This window comes from Mustela nivalis (genome assembly GCF_964662115.1).
Source record: "Mustela nivalis genome assembly, chromosome: 1".
Classification (NCBI taxonomy): Eukaryota; Metazoa; Chordata; class Mammalia; order Carnivora; family Mustelidae; genus Mustela; species Mustela nivalis.
Genome location: NC_139020.1, coordinates 12,915,336 through 12,932,614, shown reverse-complemented (window position 1 = coordinate 12,932,614; position 17,279 = coordinate 12,915,336). Strand labels below are relative to the sequence as shown.

At 43.7% G+C, this 17,279-nt stretch overlaps 1 protein-coding gene across 11 annotated transcripts in view; it reads right to left on the bottom strand.

Annotated features, from left to right (window-relative positions):
• The window catches only part of TIAM1 (TIAM Rac1 associated GEF 1), a 382,148-nt gene that overhangs the window by 94,843 nt on the left and 270,026 nt on the right, over positions 1–17,279 (bottom strand). For all 11 annotated transcript variants that reach the window (XM_082723635.1, XM_082723632.1, XM_082723631.1 and 8 more), the window contains 2 exons: positions 16,375–16,547; positions 209–433 (listed from right to left, as the gene is read on the bottom strand). In XM_082723635.1, coding sequence (XP_082579761.1) covers positions 209–433; positions 16,375–16,547 — 398 coding nt within the window. The remainder of the gene's footprint in view (positions 1–208; positions 434–16,374; positions 16,548–17,279) is intronic.

Below are 17,279 nucleotides of genomic sequence, written 5' to 3'. Positions count from 1 at the left end.
ATTCTTTCCATGTAATATTGTACCTCCCGCTCACAACAATCGGCTGGGAACGGTGGGTGAGGGACAGTGACTGTCACAGTAAAGAATTCAGCCACCCAGATGACAGGCTAATAACATCACCAATGATCCTCTGTCATTCCAAGGAGCCCAAGAACTTGGGAGCCCTACCACTCCCCCAACCCAAGTCCCAACGTGGAAGAACAAGTACCTGGTCCAATATAGTTTTCTTCTTCTTTGAATCAGTGACTGAAGACAGCTGCATCTCGCCCATTTTCTTCATCTTTTCATCCATATCAATCTTCTGTTCTAGTTTTTTGATTTCAGACTTGAGAAGCCGGAGCGTGTCTTCCTTGTGGTGGTGCCTCGCGACGGCCGCCGCGCAGGCGGAGTGGATGGCGGTGATCCAGTTCTCCAGCTCCGTCTGGCTGGTGGTCTGCAGTGGGGGGGGGGGGGGGGGGGGAGAAACAGTCGCCTCTTAGGTTATCAGCAGGGAACCAGAGCATTTCTAGTAAAGCCACAGCCCTGGGAGTCAGGGTGACAGGTCTGCATACGCCGTGGGTCAGGCTCACCATCCCGACCTCCCCTTGCAGAGACACTGAAACAAGGAGGTCTGGGGTCAGACGCCACACCCACCCCCGGCCTCCAAGAGCTGCGTGGGATAAAAGTCTCTGGGTCTGCTCAGAACTCGCTTGTTGTGACGGAATGAATTTGTCTCCCCCAAATTCAAATGTTGGAATCCTAACCCCACTGTGTGATGGTATGAGGCGGTGAGGTCTTTGGCAAGTGCTTAGGTCATGCGGGTGGAGCCTTCCTGTGGCAGATTAGCGCTCCTATAAAAAGCGGCCAGGGAGCTATCTAGTCCCCTTCTGCCAAGGGAGGACACAGCAAGAAGATGCAGTCTCTGAATCAGGAGGCAGGCCTGCCCAGGCCTCAGCCATGCCCCCACCCTGATCTGGGACTTCCAGCCTCCGGAAGGTGAGAAATAAACATCTATCGCTTACAAGCCACCCGCTTATTTATTTGTTTACTTGTCCATTTATGTGAACAGCAGTCCTAACTTAAGACACTTGTATATGTGATAATCCTATACGGAGAGTTTACTTTCTGGTGGAGAGGGTTGTTCTGAACCAAAGGTCAGTTTTCAGAGAGGGCTGGTCAGTTCCAAGGTCAAGATCGAGGCCAAGGAACATCACTGGCCAGGGAACACACCAGCCCTGCCTCCGGCGAGCTGCTGTGACCCAAATCCACAGGCCCCGTGCCAGAGTCAAGCAGCAATGACACAGTTAGGGTTGCGGAAGGAGCTCAAGGCAGCCAGAAGCAGCGTTATGTTCGGGGACACGTGGGAGTTTTCTAGGAAGTGGAGCCACCCAGCAGCGAGGAACGGCTTTTCCCATTCCGTTCTCCTTTAACACGGCCATCCCCCAGCAACAGACAAGCAACTCAAAGCGACTCAAGGGGCTCTGAAAGGGGAAAGTCAGAGAACAGTCTGGAGGAGACAGCTCATTTGCACTAAACCACCATTACAAATACTGAGGACAGGCCAGAATGTTCCGGGGATCCCCTGAAGCCCGGAGAGGTTTAATAAACACTCGTAAATTAACTCACTGAAGAAAAAGGTCTATTCGGCCACTTGAGTACTAAAGAAACAGCCAACATCATTTTTACGCACAAAACACTGATTTTTCCCCCCCCTCTCCCTCTCTGTTGCATCTTCTTAGTCTCCAAACTTACTGGAGGGTTGGCTGGTGAACAAAATTCCGGTCATGGGCCCCTACTGCCTGGTACTCTGCACCCCAGCAACCAAAGACCACCCCAGATGTCCACGTTATTTCTGAATCCCCTCGGTCTGGTGTCCCACAGAGGGAACTGCGACATGGTGCCAGCCAACAGAGCCACCACCTTCCAGGCAGACCTCAACAGCCCGGCAGTTGAGACTTTTAGAGAGAAGTCTATGCCTGTGCCTGACGAAGACATCAGGGAGCTGGACGTTCTCAGAGGAGCGGCAGAGCGAAGCAAATGGAATCATCTTGTGGAAACTGAGGGGGAGAAGAGGAGGTAGTGACAGCGGAAATTCAAGGTAAATACTTGTAGGGACCCGCGGTCTGTACAGGACATTCACCTTTAAATGCTTAATGTTGCTACAAACTGTTAAGGTGTATCTCCTCTTAGAAAGACAGATGCTTATTTCTCACCTTCCGGAGGCTATATTACTTTCAAGTAACTCCAGAAAAATACAGAGTTTTAGGTCCTCCCATATGTGATAAATGCACCAGGCTTGTTCCTGCCTGGTACAGAACACAGGGTTTGACCCTTAGAGTCTCTCGGTGCCTCGGCATTAGTGGGTACGTCACCAAGTAGAGCTACTTTTCATCTATCTAATTAACTATCTGTCTAGGGAGGGAGGTAAGGAAGGAGGAAGGGAGAAGTTAGCTCAGATGGAAAAACAACCTAGTAAGGGTTCTTTTCTAAAAGAAAAGCTTTGAGGGGGCGCCTGGGTGGCTCAGTCGGTTGAGCTTCTGCCTTTGGCTCAGGTCATGATTCTAGAACCTTGGGATGGAGCCCCATGTCAGGATCCCTGCTCAGCAGGGAGGCTGCTTCTCCCTCTCCCTTTGCCCCTCCCAAGCTCATTCTCTCTCTCTCTCTCTCTCTCTCAAATACATAAAATCTTAAAAAAAAAAAAAAAAAAAAAAGGAGGGGGGAGCCTGGGTGGCTCAGTTAGTTGAGCATCTGCCTTTGGCTCAGGTCATGATCTGAGGGTCCTGGGATTGAACCCTGCATCAGGCTCTCTGCTCAGCATGAAGTCTGCTTCTCCCTCTAACTCTGCCTCTATGCACGCCCTCTCTCTCTAATGAGTGAAATCTTAGGAAAAAAAAAAAAAAAAAAAAGCTTCCAGGAAGAAAATACCAAGTGCAGGTGAAGATATGGCGCAACCAGGATTCCTAGGCTCTGCTGGCTGCTGCTGGATGGAAATATACCACCGGTGTAAGTGCTCTGGAAAGCCACTGGAGGATACCTCAGAAAACTTATGGCTTGTGACCCCAAAAATGCAAGCCAAACTGGACACCGCCCACACACCCGCCCACGGCAGAATGCATACGTCACGTGAGGTATGATCGCGCGATGAAGCACGCTACAGCACGGAGAACTTAAGACCACAACGGGAATACACTTCACGCAGGTAACCCTGAGGACAAGCTGTCAGACATACAAGAATAGAGACTACGATTCTCCTGGTCTAAAGCACAAACACAGACAAAACCGGATGTACTGTTACAAGTCAGAAGAGGAGAGCTTTGGGGGGAGCTGGGGAGGGAGAAGCAGCTGGAAGGAACCATGGGGGGGCATCTGAGGCACTGGCCATGTTCGGCTCCGTGGTCCGGGTGCTGGTTACACACGCGTACGACATGGGGGTATGAGCTTTTGAAATACCATCAAAATGTGTACTTTCCTGTGTATAAATTATACTTTAATAGCAAGTTCACACACACACACACACACAAAAACCTTCTAAGATTCAGCACCCTAAATTTACGCAGAATTTTTCTGTGACTATCCTAAAAATAATAGATTTCAGGTTTCATTTTTCCTTAAAAGTTGTCTCTAGAAGATTGCAAGGGAAGCTCCAAGCAGCCCGATCCTCTCAACGGGGCCCCGGTCATCAGATAAGCAGCTGCCTCCTTGAGCTGAAGCATGCGTTTTCCTTTGCGTGTGCAGCTCGGGGGACGCAGGGAGCGCTCAGACTTTAGGGGGAGCTGGCGTTTTCACCTATTCAAAAGGACACCGCTGGGAGCGTCTCAGACAGAATCTATGGGGAGGCAGCACATGCTATGAGGAGAGGTGCATCTGCTGTAGAAACACCCAGCACATCAACGACGCTTGCTGTGAGGGGGGCATCTGTCCCCCCCAGCGGCTCCTCAGCCACCTCCCGCCTCCGTGAGAAACCCCCATCCCCAGACCCCTCCCGCCTTACCCCATGGAGCAAGAAAAGGAAACCTATATGCCTGATGGCAGATCTGAAGAATTAATGGTTAAGATCTCCAACCACATGATACAGGCTCTGCTAATTTAAGTTAGAAATTTAAAATTTTTAAAATAAAAAACATTCCCCTAGAAGGGGCCCAGGTGCACTTTACAGATGGGGAAACCAAAGCCCAGAAAAAGTTAGATATAACACAGGAATTTATTGCAAACCTTGATCTTGACCAATCCCGTGCTGAAAATCATTTTGTTACATGCCACGCTGCTCCTGAACCCCTAGTTCTCGTCGCTTCCTCCGAACCCGGCCCCCTGTGGTGTCATTCGTGTTGCAACTGGAACATTTTGAGCTCTCCCTGGGCACACAGGAGGATGGAACCTTCCTGCTCCCTTTCAAGTTCAGTGTGGCCAAGTCATGGCTTTGGTCAATGAATCTGAGGAGAATGGACATGTGTCGTCACTAAACACAAGCCCGATTCACTCCCATTCTGGTCCCTCTGCTTACAGTCATGGAAGCCATGTGTCAGGATGAACCTTCTGTCAGCATGGGTTCCAGAGAGTCCGGGACAAACACAGCCTCAGACCAGTATCTGTCAGACACGTGGCAGAATGAAAAGGAGTTATGAGGGCTGCATCTTCCTACAGAATAATCTAACCATCCTGACTGATGCAAGTGAAAATCCCACTTCAGTGCTTCTCGAGGAGTCTATGTAACACACTTTCAACCACAAGGAGAGCCATAATCTGATAGGTTCTGTACAACAACAGCCTCTTCCTCTCTTTAATGAAAGCGGGACCCCTTCTTCCCTCCACCTTTGAGGGTCTCTGCCACACTCAGCCAAGGGCAACACACCCCCATTCTGATGCCAGAGAGTTTATATCTGCATCCCCGTTAGGAAGTGGAAGCACCTGGCTGGCTCGATCGATGGAGCATGTGCGGTTCTCGATCTCGGGGCTCTAAGTTTGAGCCCCAGGCTGGGTGCAGAGGTTACTTAAAAAAAAAAAAAGAGTAAGTAGAAAGAAAGACCGAAACTAGCCGAGAAGCGAAGGAGCCTTTGAAAGATGTATATTTAAATTTGGCAGAGCAGCTATCCTGAAATTTATTTAAAGAAAGAAAGATGGTGGTTGCCAGGGGTTCGGAGAGGAGGGGAGCGGGAGCTCGTGTTGCAAGTTTCAGGTCTGCAAGATGAGAGGAGTCTGCAGATGGACGGCGCTGACGGACACACCCCAGTGTGAACGTACTTAATGCCACCAAATGTCAGCGCACTTATAGACAGTTAAGATGCTATGTCACGTGTACTTGACCGCAATTAAGACTTTGAGAAATACACAAGGGCGCTTGGGTGGCTCAGTTGATTAAGCATCTGCCTTCAGCTCAGGTCATGATGCCCGAGTCCTGGGATCGAGTCTCAAATCAGGCTCCCCCTGCTCTGCGGGGAGCCTGCTTCTCCCTCTCCCTCTGCCTGCCACTGCCCCTGCTTGTGCACTCGCTCTCGCTCTCTCTCTCTCTCTGTGCCAAATAAATAAATAAAATCTTCAAAAAACAAATACACAAAAGCACCAAGCCCCACAGCCTAGAGAAAAAGAGAGAGAGAGGGACAAGTCTGCCTATAGCTTTATGGAAAATGTATCCATCAGGCATTTTAACCATTAAGTATGCCTCAAGCCTCCAACCTTCTCCGGAACCTGTTAGTGGCTGAAGGCAGTTCCATTAGAGAAAATTTCCGCTCCTGCTGTCCTGTCTCAACAACACAGCAGTCTCTGCCTTTCTCTATCATTCAGCTGAGTCTATTTCTAAGAAGCACAGTTCCCTAAACGAGCTTTGTGAAAGGGCTGGTCCATTCCCAGGGGCACACCCAGAGCTATGTGTCCAGGAGAAGGTGGGCTAGGTCCACCCTGACTGAAGTCAACATCAAGATAAGCAGAAAACCTCTGTTAACAGTTCCTGGCAGTTTGCAGAGCTGGTCACGGCAGACCACTAACTTGAGAGACTATTGCCCAGGACTTAAAATCTGACATGCTAGAAAAAGCTTTTCAAAACCGCTACCTTTGCATTGCCTTCTTGAAGCAGGCAAGTTTGATTAGGGACATTAGGTCCACTAAAGGGCCCTCTGTCAGAATCCAGGGGTCAAAGGGCAGTAAGGAGAGACACTCCCCCACCCCCACTCCTGTCACCATGGTTGTGATTTCCTCCACACTCATCTGCCTCTATTAAACAAACAGCAGCAGACAGGTAGCAAAACTGAATTTCCTGATTCTTCCTTTGCCCTCTGGAGATGCTATAAATACTGTACAAAGTTCAGTGAAGGGAATAAGCAAAGTTCTTGCCAACAGAGGAATATAATCAGCAAAAAATGCATTTTGCATAAGAGCCCCTTTGAGTGCGGAGTTAAGATGAAGCTCAGGGCTTCATTATGTATTTAAATAGCTCCAGCTTCAATTACCCAACTGAATGGAGGATACTCAGTGATTTCAGATAATCAATGGTTTACGTGAGTGGCAGGAAAAGGGAAATTCATTTTAAACGAGAGAAATACTAGGGAATATATGCCAGATCTAGGAAACTAAAATTTCAGATAATTTGAGTTTATAGAGGCACGAGAATAATTGTCAAGTAGGTTGAACTTCTTTTTTTCCATTTAAAAAGAACCAAGAAAAGGGGAATAAAGTTAGGTGTTTTTAAGAGGTTAGCAGGGAATGAAGTTCCTGTGTGAATTCTTGAAAGTCTTTATTTTTTCTATTTTTAAATCTTATTTATACAAGACTTAAATAAGCTGTCATTTTTTAAATTTCCTTAAGTAATAAAAAGGGGCTCAAATCCAAGATACCAGGATCAAGAGTAACAAGCTCTATGGACTGAGCCAGCCAGGTGTCCCAGTATCCCAGTACCATCTTTACCATCTGCAAAGAGAACTTAATATGAGGCTCTCCTCGTCCACTGCACAAAGTCATAAAACTGGGTACCACCCCCCACCTCGTACTTCCTCCTCTCCCTACCCCCTCACCCACCTAAGGTAAATTCGTTGGAGAAGAGAGGGTCCAGAATCTAGGAAGAGGGGCACAAAAGGAGGAACTGTTTACTGCAAATGGGAATCAATGGAAGGCTGCCCAGAAGATGGCAATGGCAGGAGTCATCTCTGGCAAAGCCGAGGAGCCCCACAGAAAAGACCGATAAACACTGTCAAACGGACACCCCCAACAAAAAGGTCTTACCATCTGTTCATGCTTAAAAGCCCCCCGTAGACGGCACAAACAATATCCGAGCAGTTTTTTGGTACCTCACATTTAAATATGATCAGATCATCAAGGACCACCAGACATGTGATGAACGCCTCTAGCATGAAAGCCAGAGACCGAAGCGCGCAGAAGCCAATGTATCTCGAAGAAAGAAATAATGCATGAAGCCCCGAAAATTCCCTGAAAACCCAGTAACATCCCCAGAGACAGAGACGCAAAAGAATCTAAAGCTATAAACAAACAAATGCACAGGTTACAATGAAAAAGGAACAGGGAGAGGAGGATAGAAAGAAAAAAGAAAGGAGGAGGAAGGGGAGGAAAGAGAAAAATGGAAAGGGAGGGTGGGCGGGATGGGGAGAAAGGGAAGGAAGGAGGGTAGGAGGGAAGGGGAGGGAGAGGAAGAGAAAGAAAAGGAGCTTTTAGGAATAAAAAGAAAATTAAGATCTCAACAGAAGGCAAACCCCTTTGAGAAGTCATAACCCTGGTGACGGAAAATTATTCTAAAACTTCAAAAGAGAAAATAAAGCACACACAAGATAATCCAAAATGCGACTGGTATGAGACTCTAAGTGAATAAAGGGGAAATAAGTTTCAAACCAAATTCCAAATGCCTCAAAGATAATTCAAGTAAAAGGCAGAATGAAGATATTCTCAAATATGAACCATTTTGTAAAAAGTTATCACAGGTTTATTTGTTTGTATTCCTGAAAAGGAAGGAGAAAAAAGGAAGATGCGCAATCCAAGAATCTAACTACAGTAATGAGGGGAAAACCAGGGTAACTACGCTGCCTGAGGCCAGGAAAAGAGACAGACGGGAGCAGGAGGGTAAAGGGCCAGGGAAAGGCAATCTCCAGGACACAAAATAGTACTAAGAGACTAGATAATAAGTTGGAGATTCAGAAAATACTGCTAATTAAGCATAAAAATAAGTAAATGGAGCAGAAAACAAGAGGCAAGCATTAACTATAGAAAAAAACCCAAAAAGTTGTTCAAGAAAGGAATATAAAATGATGGTACCCTATTTGGCCCTGCAGCTAATATGATTTATATGGTCACAGCAGCATGGAAAATCCTAACAGTATAACAGAGATTACTGATTTAATCCTAAATGTTCATATAACCATATACAAACATGAAGAAAGGAGAGAATTCATATATAATACAGCTGAATATCCATCTGTCATCACAGAAAGTCAGTAGCTGATGTCTGAAGTCAATTAAGAAATACTGTAAACATGTTCATGAGAAATGAGGGTAAATACAAGAAAAAAGAAAAACCCAACCCAACAAAAAAAACCCAGCTAAAATAACTGAGCCTAGTTGCTTTGGGGACGGACCTGAGGCTTGGGGAAGAGGTACAGGACGAGAGGAGAATTTCACTCTAAGTCTTTTAAGGTTAACTGAATTCTTTAAAACTATGTGCTCATATTGACTTCATACAAATTTAAAATAATGTAAAAAGGAAGACAAATATGGTCAGTAACATATTATTTGGAAAATACATAATAGTATACAGACTATATACTAGAATCTAGCTCAGCCACAATTATATCCCTGCACTGTACTTTTAACATATGTGAGGAGACCTCTGAATACAATAATAGTAGGGCATGTGCCGTAAATGAGTACCAGCCCTGTGTATTCATTTTGTACTTCAACATCCACACTCTCCATCAATACCCTCCTAAGAGCTAAGCAAATAGGGTCCCGTATTTTGGAAAAAACCCCTTCTGATGCCTGAAAAGGACAGGGTCTGGGAGGAACACCCCTCCCTTCTCCCTTTCAGGGAGCTTTCTGACCCTGTATCCCATACGTAGCATCAATAAGATAGGCTAAGGAGCTCCTGGATGAGTCTATGCCTAGCAGGTTGTTCCCATCAGCCTATCTGGTATTTCTTTCACTAGACTGCATGAGATGAGCCACCAGAATGGTGTTGACGAAGCTGATCTGGGGTGAGACAAATTCTTTATGTAGATAAAATCTGCCTGGGGCTCCAGATATCTTAGGAGTTCACCCACCTTCACAACTAACCCATGTCAAAACCAACGGTAAGTATTTCTAAAGTGGCTAGCTAGAGGCAGGGAGATGATCTATGGCAATGGGAAAACAGGACTTAGCTACAGACTAAGGCGACATTTAAACCAACAGAGAAAGCAACGACAAAAGGTCCAGTTTGTCTGATCTGCAGAGGAGCATGAAGTTAAGAGGGAAGATCGAATTAGGATCCAAGAAGATTTCAACAAGTTCATTAGAAGCGCAGAAACCACAAACATAAGATTTCAAAGAAGTATATTTAACTTCTGGATTTAGAGTTCTTGAAACATCTATTATAAGATGGAAGAGAACTTGTAAGAGTTAATGTTGTGGGTATGATAAACCACAAGCTCAGTATGAATCAACAGTTTGGTGCGGTTCCTACTAAATTAAGGAACTGACACTAGCGTGGTGAAGAAAATGGGAAGAAGCAGGAACCAAACTGTGGGCAGACTGCGTAGGACTGACCTCACAGGGGACAGGGGGTTGGGTTCCAGAACTATTTATAAGGAAGAACACCAAAGACCTGAATCGTAGGGAGAATGGCTCAGAAACCTTCCACAGGGAGGCCTGAACAGAAAACATGGCACGAGACAGATGAGAGCTGTTTTCAAGCATGAAAAAGGTTAGAAGAAAGAAGAGGAAGAATTGCTTTAGACCTGGAAAACCTATGGAAACCAAGGCAAATGACAAAAGTCATCATAAAGAGTGTATTATATCAACACAACGAAGAACTTGATAAATCTTGGAGCTAACGAGCAAAGCTGATGGCTGAAGAGCTCCAAGCTTCCCAGGAATGGAGGTCATCAGGCAGTGGGCAGGCTGACCAGCTAGCAGGGGCTCTGCAGAGACAGTGCCTAACTTGAAGGCGAGGCTAGACTCTAATCTACTCAAGTTCAAGATGCTAAATCGCCTTTGGAGTCTCTTCTACCAAGTCCACTTGATGCCTCCTTGTGTAAGATAATTTCCAGATTTTTCCCTAATCTGGCTGCCCTGGTTCAGGGCATGTGTGCCAATGACCTTCATCAAGTCTACACAGAACCAGATGTGGTACTTCAAAATAACTGTCTGGAGCCTAAGAGCCTAGTAACACTCAAAGCCTTAGCCTCGTCACCGGAAAGCCACACTCACCTTCTGTAAAGATACTTAAGAGGAGTACAGGGCACTAGACACTTTTCCTTATAATTAAAATGAGAACCGTAACATGTAAAGAGCATTTGCTACCTACAAGACATCTGACTTGGATATTATATCTAACGCCCAATTCGTCCTAATGGTGTAAATACTATTCCTTTTTCACTAATCTCTTTTTAACATCCATGCTATATCCTCCTACAGGTGGTTTTCTAAATGATAAGAAAACCTTCTATGGAAAGGCAGTGACCCCTGACAGAGATTTTCTACACTTCTGGAGATACGTCACTGCATATGATTTTGTTTCCAATCAGGCATCATTCTTACCATAAAACCCCCTGAGCTTTTTGGAACCGTACGTAACATCCACCAGTAATGGACAGAGGAAGGCCCAATACGAAATTGTACTTAGTAGGTGGTAGGCGCTGGTGCCGGCTTCCAGTTGGAGGGGAGATCTCTAGAAAAGTTGAAATGCAGGAGCCATTGCCTCCCTTTGCAGACAGCACAGCAATTCTTCTACCTAAGCTGGCTCTAATATTCAGGCCCATTCCCAACCCCATCCTGCACACAAAACCCCTTTTCTGCTTTCGCTGGTAACACGAATCTCCTTACCATGGGCGGATCTGAAAAACAGCACCAAATCAGCAGCATGCGGGCTCGGTCAACTGTGCGCCCTGAATTGAGCCCCAGGGCTGGAATAACTGCAAATTATTTCCATAATCGTGGTTGATCTCCCTTGCGTTACCCTCACCCCCGACACACACAGATTTCTTTCAAACCTAGCCCCTCTAGAGTCATGTGGATTACAATAAGTAGAAGGTAGAAAATGCCCTCATGGATCCTGAACAGCAGCAATTTCTTCTGAAAAGGTTCATTTTGTGCTCTATCCCACGTAAGTGGCATAAAAATTTCCCCCTCACAAGAGAACATAGAGGTTTGCATGAATAAGGTCCTATGTTGCCACCAAAGAATTTTATTCAATGTGACCTATTGGATATTTAGATTGTACCAGCAATTTTATGGTCAGGAAGGCATTCCTTTCGAAAGGAATTCACATCAGCAGCGTGTGAGTAAAAGGAGAGTCTCCTGAAACCGATCAGATTAGCCAAGAATGGCCGAAATATTGAAATATTCCCAACGAGTGGCTTAATTCTGAGAATGAGAAACAGGGCCTTTTGACTCTGGTCAGTGACTCCTGCCCCTGTTCTTCTTAAATAGTAACAGAAATGGGATAAATAGTATATTTAGACACTAAAAGACTTTAGAGAAAGAGAGGCTTGGTTTGAATCCAGCCAACACTCAGCAACTGTCACTTGGCATCTAATTATTACCCATTATAAAAGCCCGAGCTTCACCAAATGGGGAACACAGTCCACGTCAATTGGTTAAAATACAGATAATACAATCCGACTCACTGATTGCTGTACGAATTAAATGTGACTTATGATTTCGCTAATATGTGGAACTGAAGAAAGAAAACAAATGAGCTAACAAAACCAGAAACAGACTCATAAATACCAGGAACAAACTGGTGGTTCCCGGGATCAGGGGCCAGGGGTGGGGTGGTATTTAGACACGAAACAGGTGAAGGGGATTAAGAGGTATAAACTTCCAGTTATATAAAATAAATAAGTCATGGAGATGAAAAGTAAGTACAGCATAGGGAATACAGTCAATAATACTGTAATAATGTACAGTGACAAATGGTAATTACATTTACATACAGAATCGCCAAATCACCTTGTTGTGCACCTTAACTAATAGAAAATGGTATATCAACTATATTTAAGTTAAGAAAAAATTTTTCTAAAGAATTATATGTGACTCACAATGTAAAACACTTTCCAGATGGTGGCATACAATAAGGACTCAGTAAAAGACAGCTGCTGCTATCATATGTTATTATTGATTGTTATTATTAGCAGAGTTAGGCACTCCCTCATATATAAGATATCCAAATAATTAATAAGAAGCTATGCCAGATGCAAAAAAGCAGTTTTTTTTTTTTTTAATAGGATACACAAAGCACTACCCATTAAGGAAAATTTGAGCAATGAGATACATTAAATTTAAAAAGTCAGTAAAACAAAGGATGCCTTTAACAGAGTAAAAGGCTAGCCAGAGTAGAAAAAGAAATCTGCAATGCATATAGTCAAAAGAATTTGAAACAGAAAATATGTAAAGAACTGCTATGAATCACCGAGAGACAACCCAACAGAAAAATAGGCAGGAATAAGCCCTTGAAACAAGCCCTTAGCAAAAATGATACTGAGTTGGTCATTAAACCCTCAAAAATGTACTCAGCTTCACACAAATAGCTTACAAATGAAAAATAAAAAAAGATCTGACAATAACAAGTGTTAGACAAGGATAAGGAACATCTCAAATTCTCCTAGGCCACTGATGGGAGCATAAATTATTTCAATCATTTTGAAAACCGTTTGGCAGTATTTACTAAACCTGAATGTGTACATTTAGCTCATGACACAGCAATACCAGTCCTAGGTATACACCACTAGAAATGTGGACAAACATATCCTGAACACAGATAAAAGAGTACAACATTGCTCATTATCCTCCCCCAAATAGGGATCAACCCAAATGCACCTATGGAAAGGTTGCTACACATCCCAGTTAGCCTGAACCTGCTGTAATTTATACCTGTTATCCTGGCATAATTGTTAATGAAGCTGGTATCCCTCTCAAAACCATCTAGTCTCTACAGTGTCCTGATGAGTTTAATCAGTGGAAATGGGAGAGTAAGGACCTTAAAAAAAATGCTCCTCTGTAAATTCAGTAACACTGGCAAAAATGGTCAAAATCAATTTTTTCAGAGCTCTGGCAACTAATTAGATCTTGCTGTAACAACGTTAGGTACTTCTACTGGAAAAAGTGATAGCTGAATCTCAGTAAGAATAGCAAGTTTTGAGGATATTCTGGCTTGCCAATATTCCCATCTTCAATTCCCTACCTACACAATTAGGTGAAAAAGAGCAGTCTAGCAATCACTGAAGGCGGGGTGGGGTGGGGGGCGGTGATGAGCTCCCACAAAACACCATTCTCAGAGAACTGCCATTATTTGACCTGACAGTTCATAGGAAACCCCCATTCACAGGGCTTGTTCCTATTTTACTGCAGAACTCACATGTGCAGATAGCCTTTATCCCAAGGGGAATTTGTAAAAATAATCAGTAACAACTGTTTAATATCATCGCTGCCTGAGCCTGTGATGACAGTTGAGACAAAAGAGGTAGCTGACCAAGAAACTTTTTAAAAAGCTGGGGAATAAGATATGAATTCATAAGATATCCATAGTTTAGGGAATCTAGAAAGTCACATACATGTATAGGACTGTAGACACATCCACAAAACCCCGAGAAGGCCCTATGCTCACCCCTCTAGCTGACCTGGAGGCTCTGTGCAAGCAGACATGAAGGCTAAGGCAGAGCCGTTAATTAGCTCCCTGAGTGCTGAAGACATAGAGATCCTTAGGGAAGACTAGAAGTCTGTTTCCAGGAATCTAAGGAAATCTCTCCAATCATAAGCTGATTACTAAAATAACTGAGAGCAGAGGCTTCAGTGGTCACACATGACAAAGAATAAATATTTTAAAGATTTCAGGAAAGTCACTTAACAAACAAGCAGCAGTGACAACAATCAGTATCAGCAAACCCTGGGGGTGAGAGTGGGGAGATCTGGTTTTAAGAGTCACCACATTAAATTATCCAAAATATAGTTTTCAACCACGTAAGTAAGAAACATGCAAAGAAACAACAAAGCATGGCACATACACAAGAAAAGAAGCAGTCAATAGGAACCGTCCCTAAGCAAGTCCAGATGGTAGCTTGCTAGACAAAAACATTAAATTAACTATTTGGAATATATCCGAAGAACTAAAGGAAATCATGTCTAAAGAAGTAAAAGTATCAGAATGATATCTCACCAAATAGAGAATATCAATAGAGAAATTTAAAGAATTTTTTTTTCAGAGAACCAAATATAAATTCTGGAGTTGAAATGTAGAATAATTGAAGTGAAAAATTTATCAGAGGGGCTGGACAACAGGTTTGAACTGGCAAAAAAAGAAATCAGTGAACTTGAAGTAGGCCAACTGAAATTATCCAGCCCATGAAACAGAACAAAAAAAAAAGAATGAAGAAAGATGAACATAGTCTCAGAGACTTGCACCATCAAGTGCAACTAATATAAACATAATGAAAGTCCCAGAAGGAGAGAGAAATGGATAGGAGGAGTCTTCAAAGAAATTATAGCCGTAAACTTTCCAAATGTGATTTGGACACACACATCCATACATCCAAGAAACTCGATGAATGAATGCCAGGTAGAATAAAGAGAAAGAAATTAACACTTAGAAACTTACCATACCATATTCTCTATATTTCTCTATTTGTTTAAATACAAAGATAAAAAGTAGCAACTGAGAAGCAACTCATCTAATTCATGTGTTTTTCATTTTAAGTAGGCTCCACCCCCAACTTGGGGGCTTGAACTCATGACCCTGAGAGTAAGAATCACATGCTCTATGGACTAAGCCAGCCAGGTGGTCCCAAGAAGCAACTAATCTATACAAGGGATCCTTTTAAGAGTCAAAGTTGATTTCTCATCAGAATCCATGGCCAGATGGCAGTACAATAATATTTTCAAAACACTCCAATTAGACTGTCAATCAAGAATCCTATACCCAGTAAAACTATCCTCCAAAAATGAAGGAGAAATGACATTCCCAGATAAACAAAAGTATCCTCGCTTGGATGATAAAATACATATTCCCTCTACCCAACTAGTAGCCTGCATGGGTGGGGGAGTGGCTTATAGGGTGTTAGAAATTTGTTTTGTGACTTAGGTGGTAGTACATATTTACTCTGTGATACTTCATTGAGCAATACATTTATGTTTTGTACACTCTTCTTTATGTTTTATGTCACTGATTTAAAGCAAGAAAAAACATGCTCTCTGCCTGTTCACAAAAAAAAAAAAAAAAAAAAAAAAGACCACCTTCTTACTTTAATGGCCCAAAAGGAAATAACTTAATGGCCAGATCCAAAAGCTCAATGAAATAACCTATTGCTCTTTTCTATGCCTTTTATCCAGATCTGTCTTCTGCATGGAATATTCTCACTATCCATTTCAACCAATTCATCCTTATTCGCCCTTTAACATTAATGGTCAGGCTTTCCTACTCTACAAAGATCTATCCGTGTGTCTTTCTCCCACATCACATGGGAAAATTTTAAGAGTAGGAACTATGTCAAAATCTTCTTGTTCTCAAAAGCAGTGTGCAAAGCATGTAGGAAGCAGATAGTAAAAGTTGGAGGAATTCCTGCATCATGGAAACACATGAGAGAAGTCCTCCTAACTAACACAACCAAAAGTTCTGGTAGAGTGCATCATATCCAACCAAACCCAAATAATTCCCTACAAAATTAAATGCTAACCCTGAAGGGATTAGCAGGTTAGTATTTTTTTTTTTTTAAACACAATTAACATGCAAACTTCAAGAACACTGGGTACAAATTTCTGATAAGAAGAGGAAGAGAAATTATCTGGGTTTAGCTAGTCATTTCTGGGATGTCATTATTTTACTTTATGAGTAATATTAGAAGAGAACATTATGGTACAAAATTATGACAGCTCAAATAATTTTTAAATTAAGGAATTCATCATCTCTTTCTAAGGCTCTACACGAACGGCATTGAGATTACACCGACAAATCCTTCAACAGGCAAGTGACGAACAGGGCAAGTGTCTCAAAGTCCACTCACGTCCTTCCCTGGGCTTCCCTTGGAACATTCTGGGTGAGTTCTCTCATTTCAATGTAAATGTGTATTTTGTCATTGATCACTCTTGTTTCTATAGTGAAAAACTGATAAAACCCAGCACTGAAAGGAAAACAGGGTGTGGGGCACATAGACCAGAGAGGAAGATGGCTGGTTCAGAGGTTTGAAACGTCCCAAAAGGAAGTGCCCCACAAACCTGAAAGAGGAAAGCGTCACCCAGGGAATTGCTGAGGCAGAAGACGAAGTCCTTTTTGGGGTGCTCGGGCACAGCCTGGACAATGCTGTTCTCCACCCAGACAGCGTGCTTGGGGATGCTGTTGTGGTCTATTCCAGACCTGCCGTCGCTCTCGTAGAAAAAGAGTGTGCACCCTGAGAAAACAAAACAGGGGTCCGTGTGAGTGGTCGGTGCCTGTACAATGAGAATTCAGTGGTGGAAACTATTGCTCGTGTCCTGTCAAAAGGGGAGGGCTGGAAGTGAAAGCATGTGGAATCCCAGAGAGTAGGCAGAAAGGGGCCTTGCTTGTACTGAAATCTTAGATGGACTGAGAGAAAGGAAACGATTTTTTTTTTTTTAAGATTTTATTTGAGAGACACGGAGAGAGAGAGAAAGAGAGCGCGTGCATGTGTGCTTGCATGAGTGGGGGGAGGGGCAGAGGGAGAAGCAGGTTCCCCTTGTGCAGGGAGCCTGACGCAGGACTCAATTCCAGGACCCTGGAACCATGACCTAAGCCGAGGGCAGACGCTTAACCGACTGAGCCACCCAGGTACCTCAAAAGGCAAAGATTTCTTAAATCCCTGTTTCTCAACCCATGCACGTCCTCAACTTCTTTAAGACCCTCACTTTCTGTTTTAGACTGCTCTGTTACAGACATATGGGGTCTGTCACACAGCGGGTTCTTATGGCTCCTCTGGCCAGTGGGGGTGGCTAGAACCCCAGCTCCACAGGTCAGAACCGCAAGTTCCACAGTGTGAGGCCCACCAGTCAGTAGAAAACCACTGGAGTCCCTTCCAGATAGCTCCCGTGATGTATAACCAGGAGATACAATTAACTGGGTTTCTTGGCTCTGCCCTTGGAGAAAGCCATTTATAGTATTAGCTTTA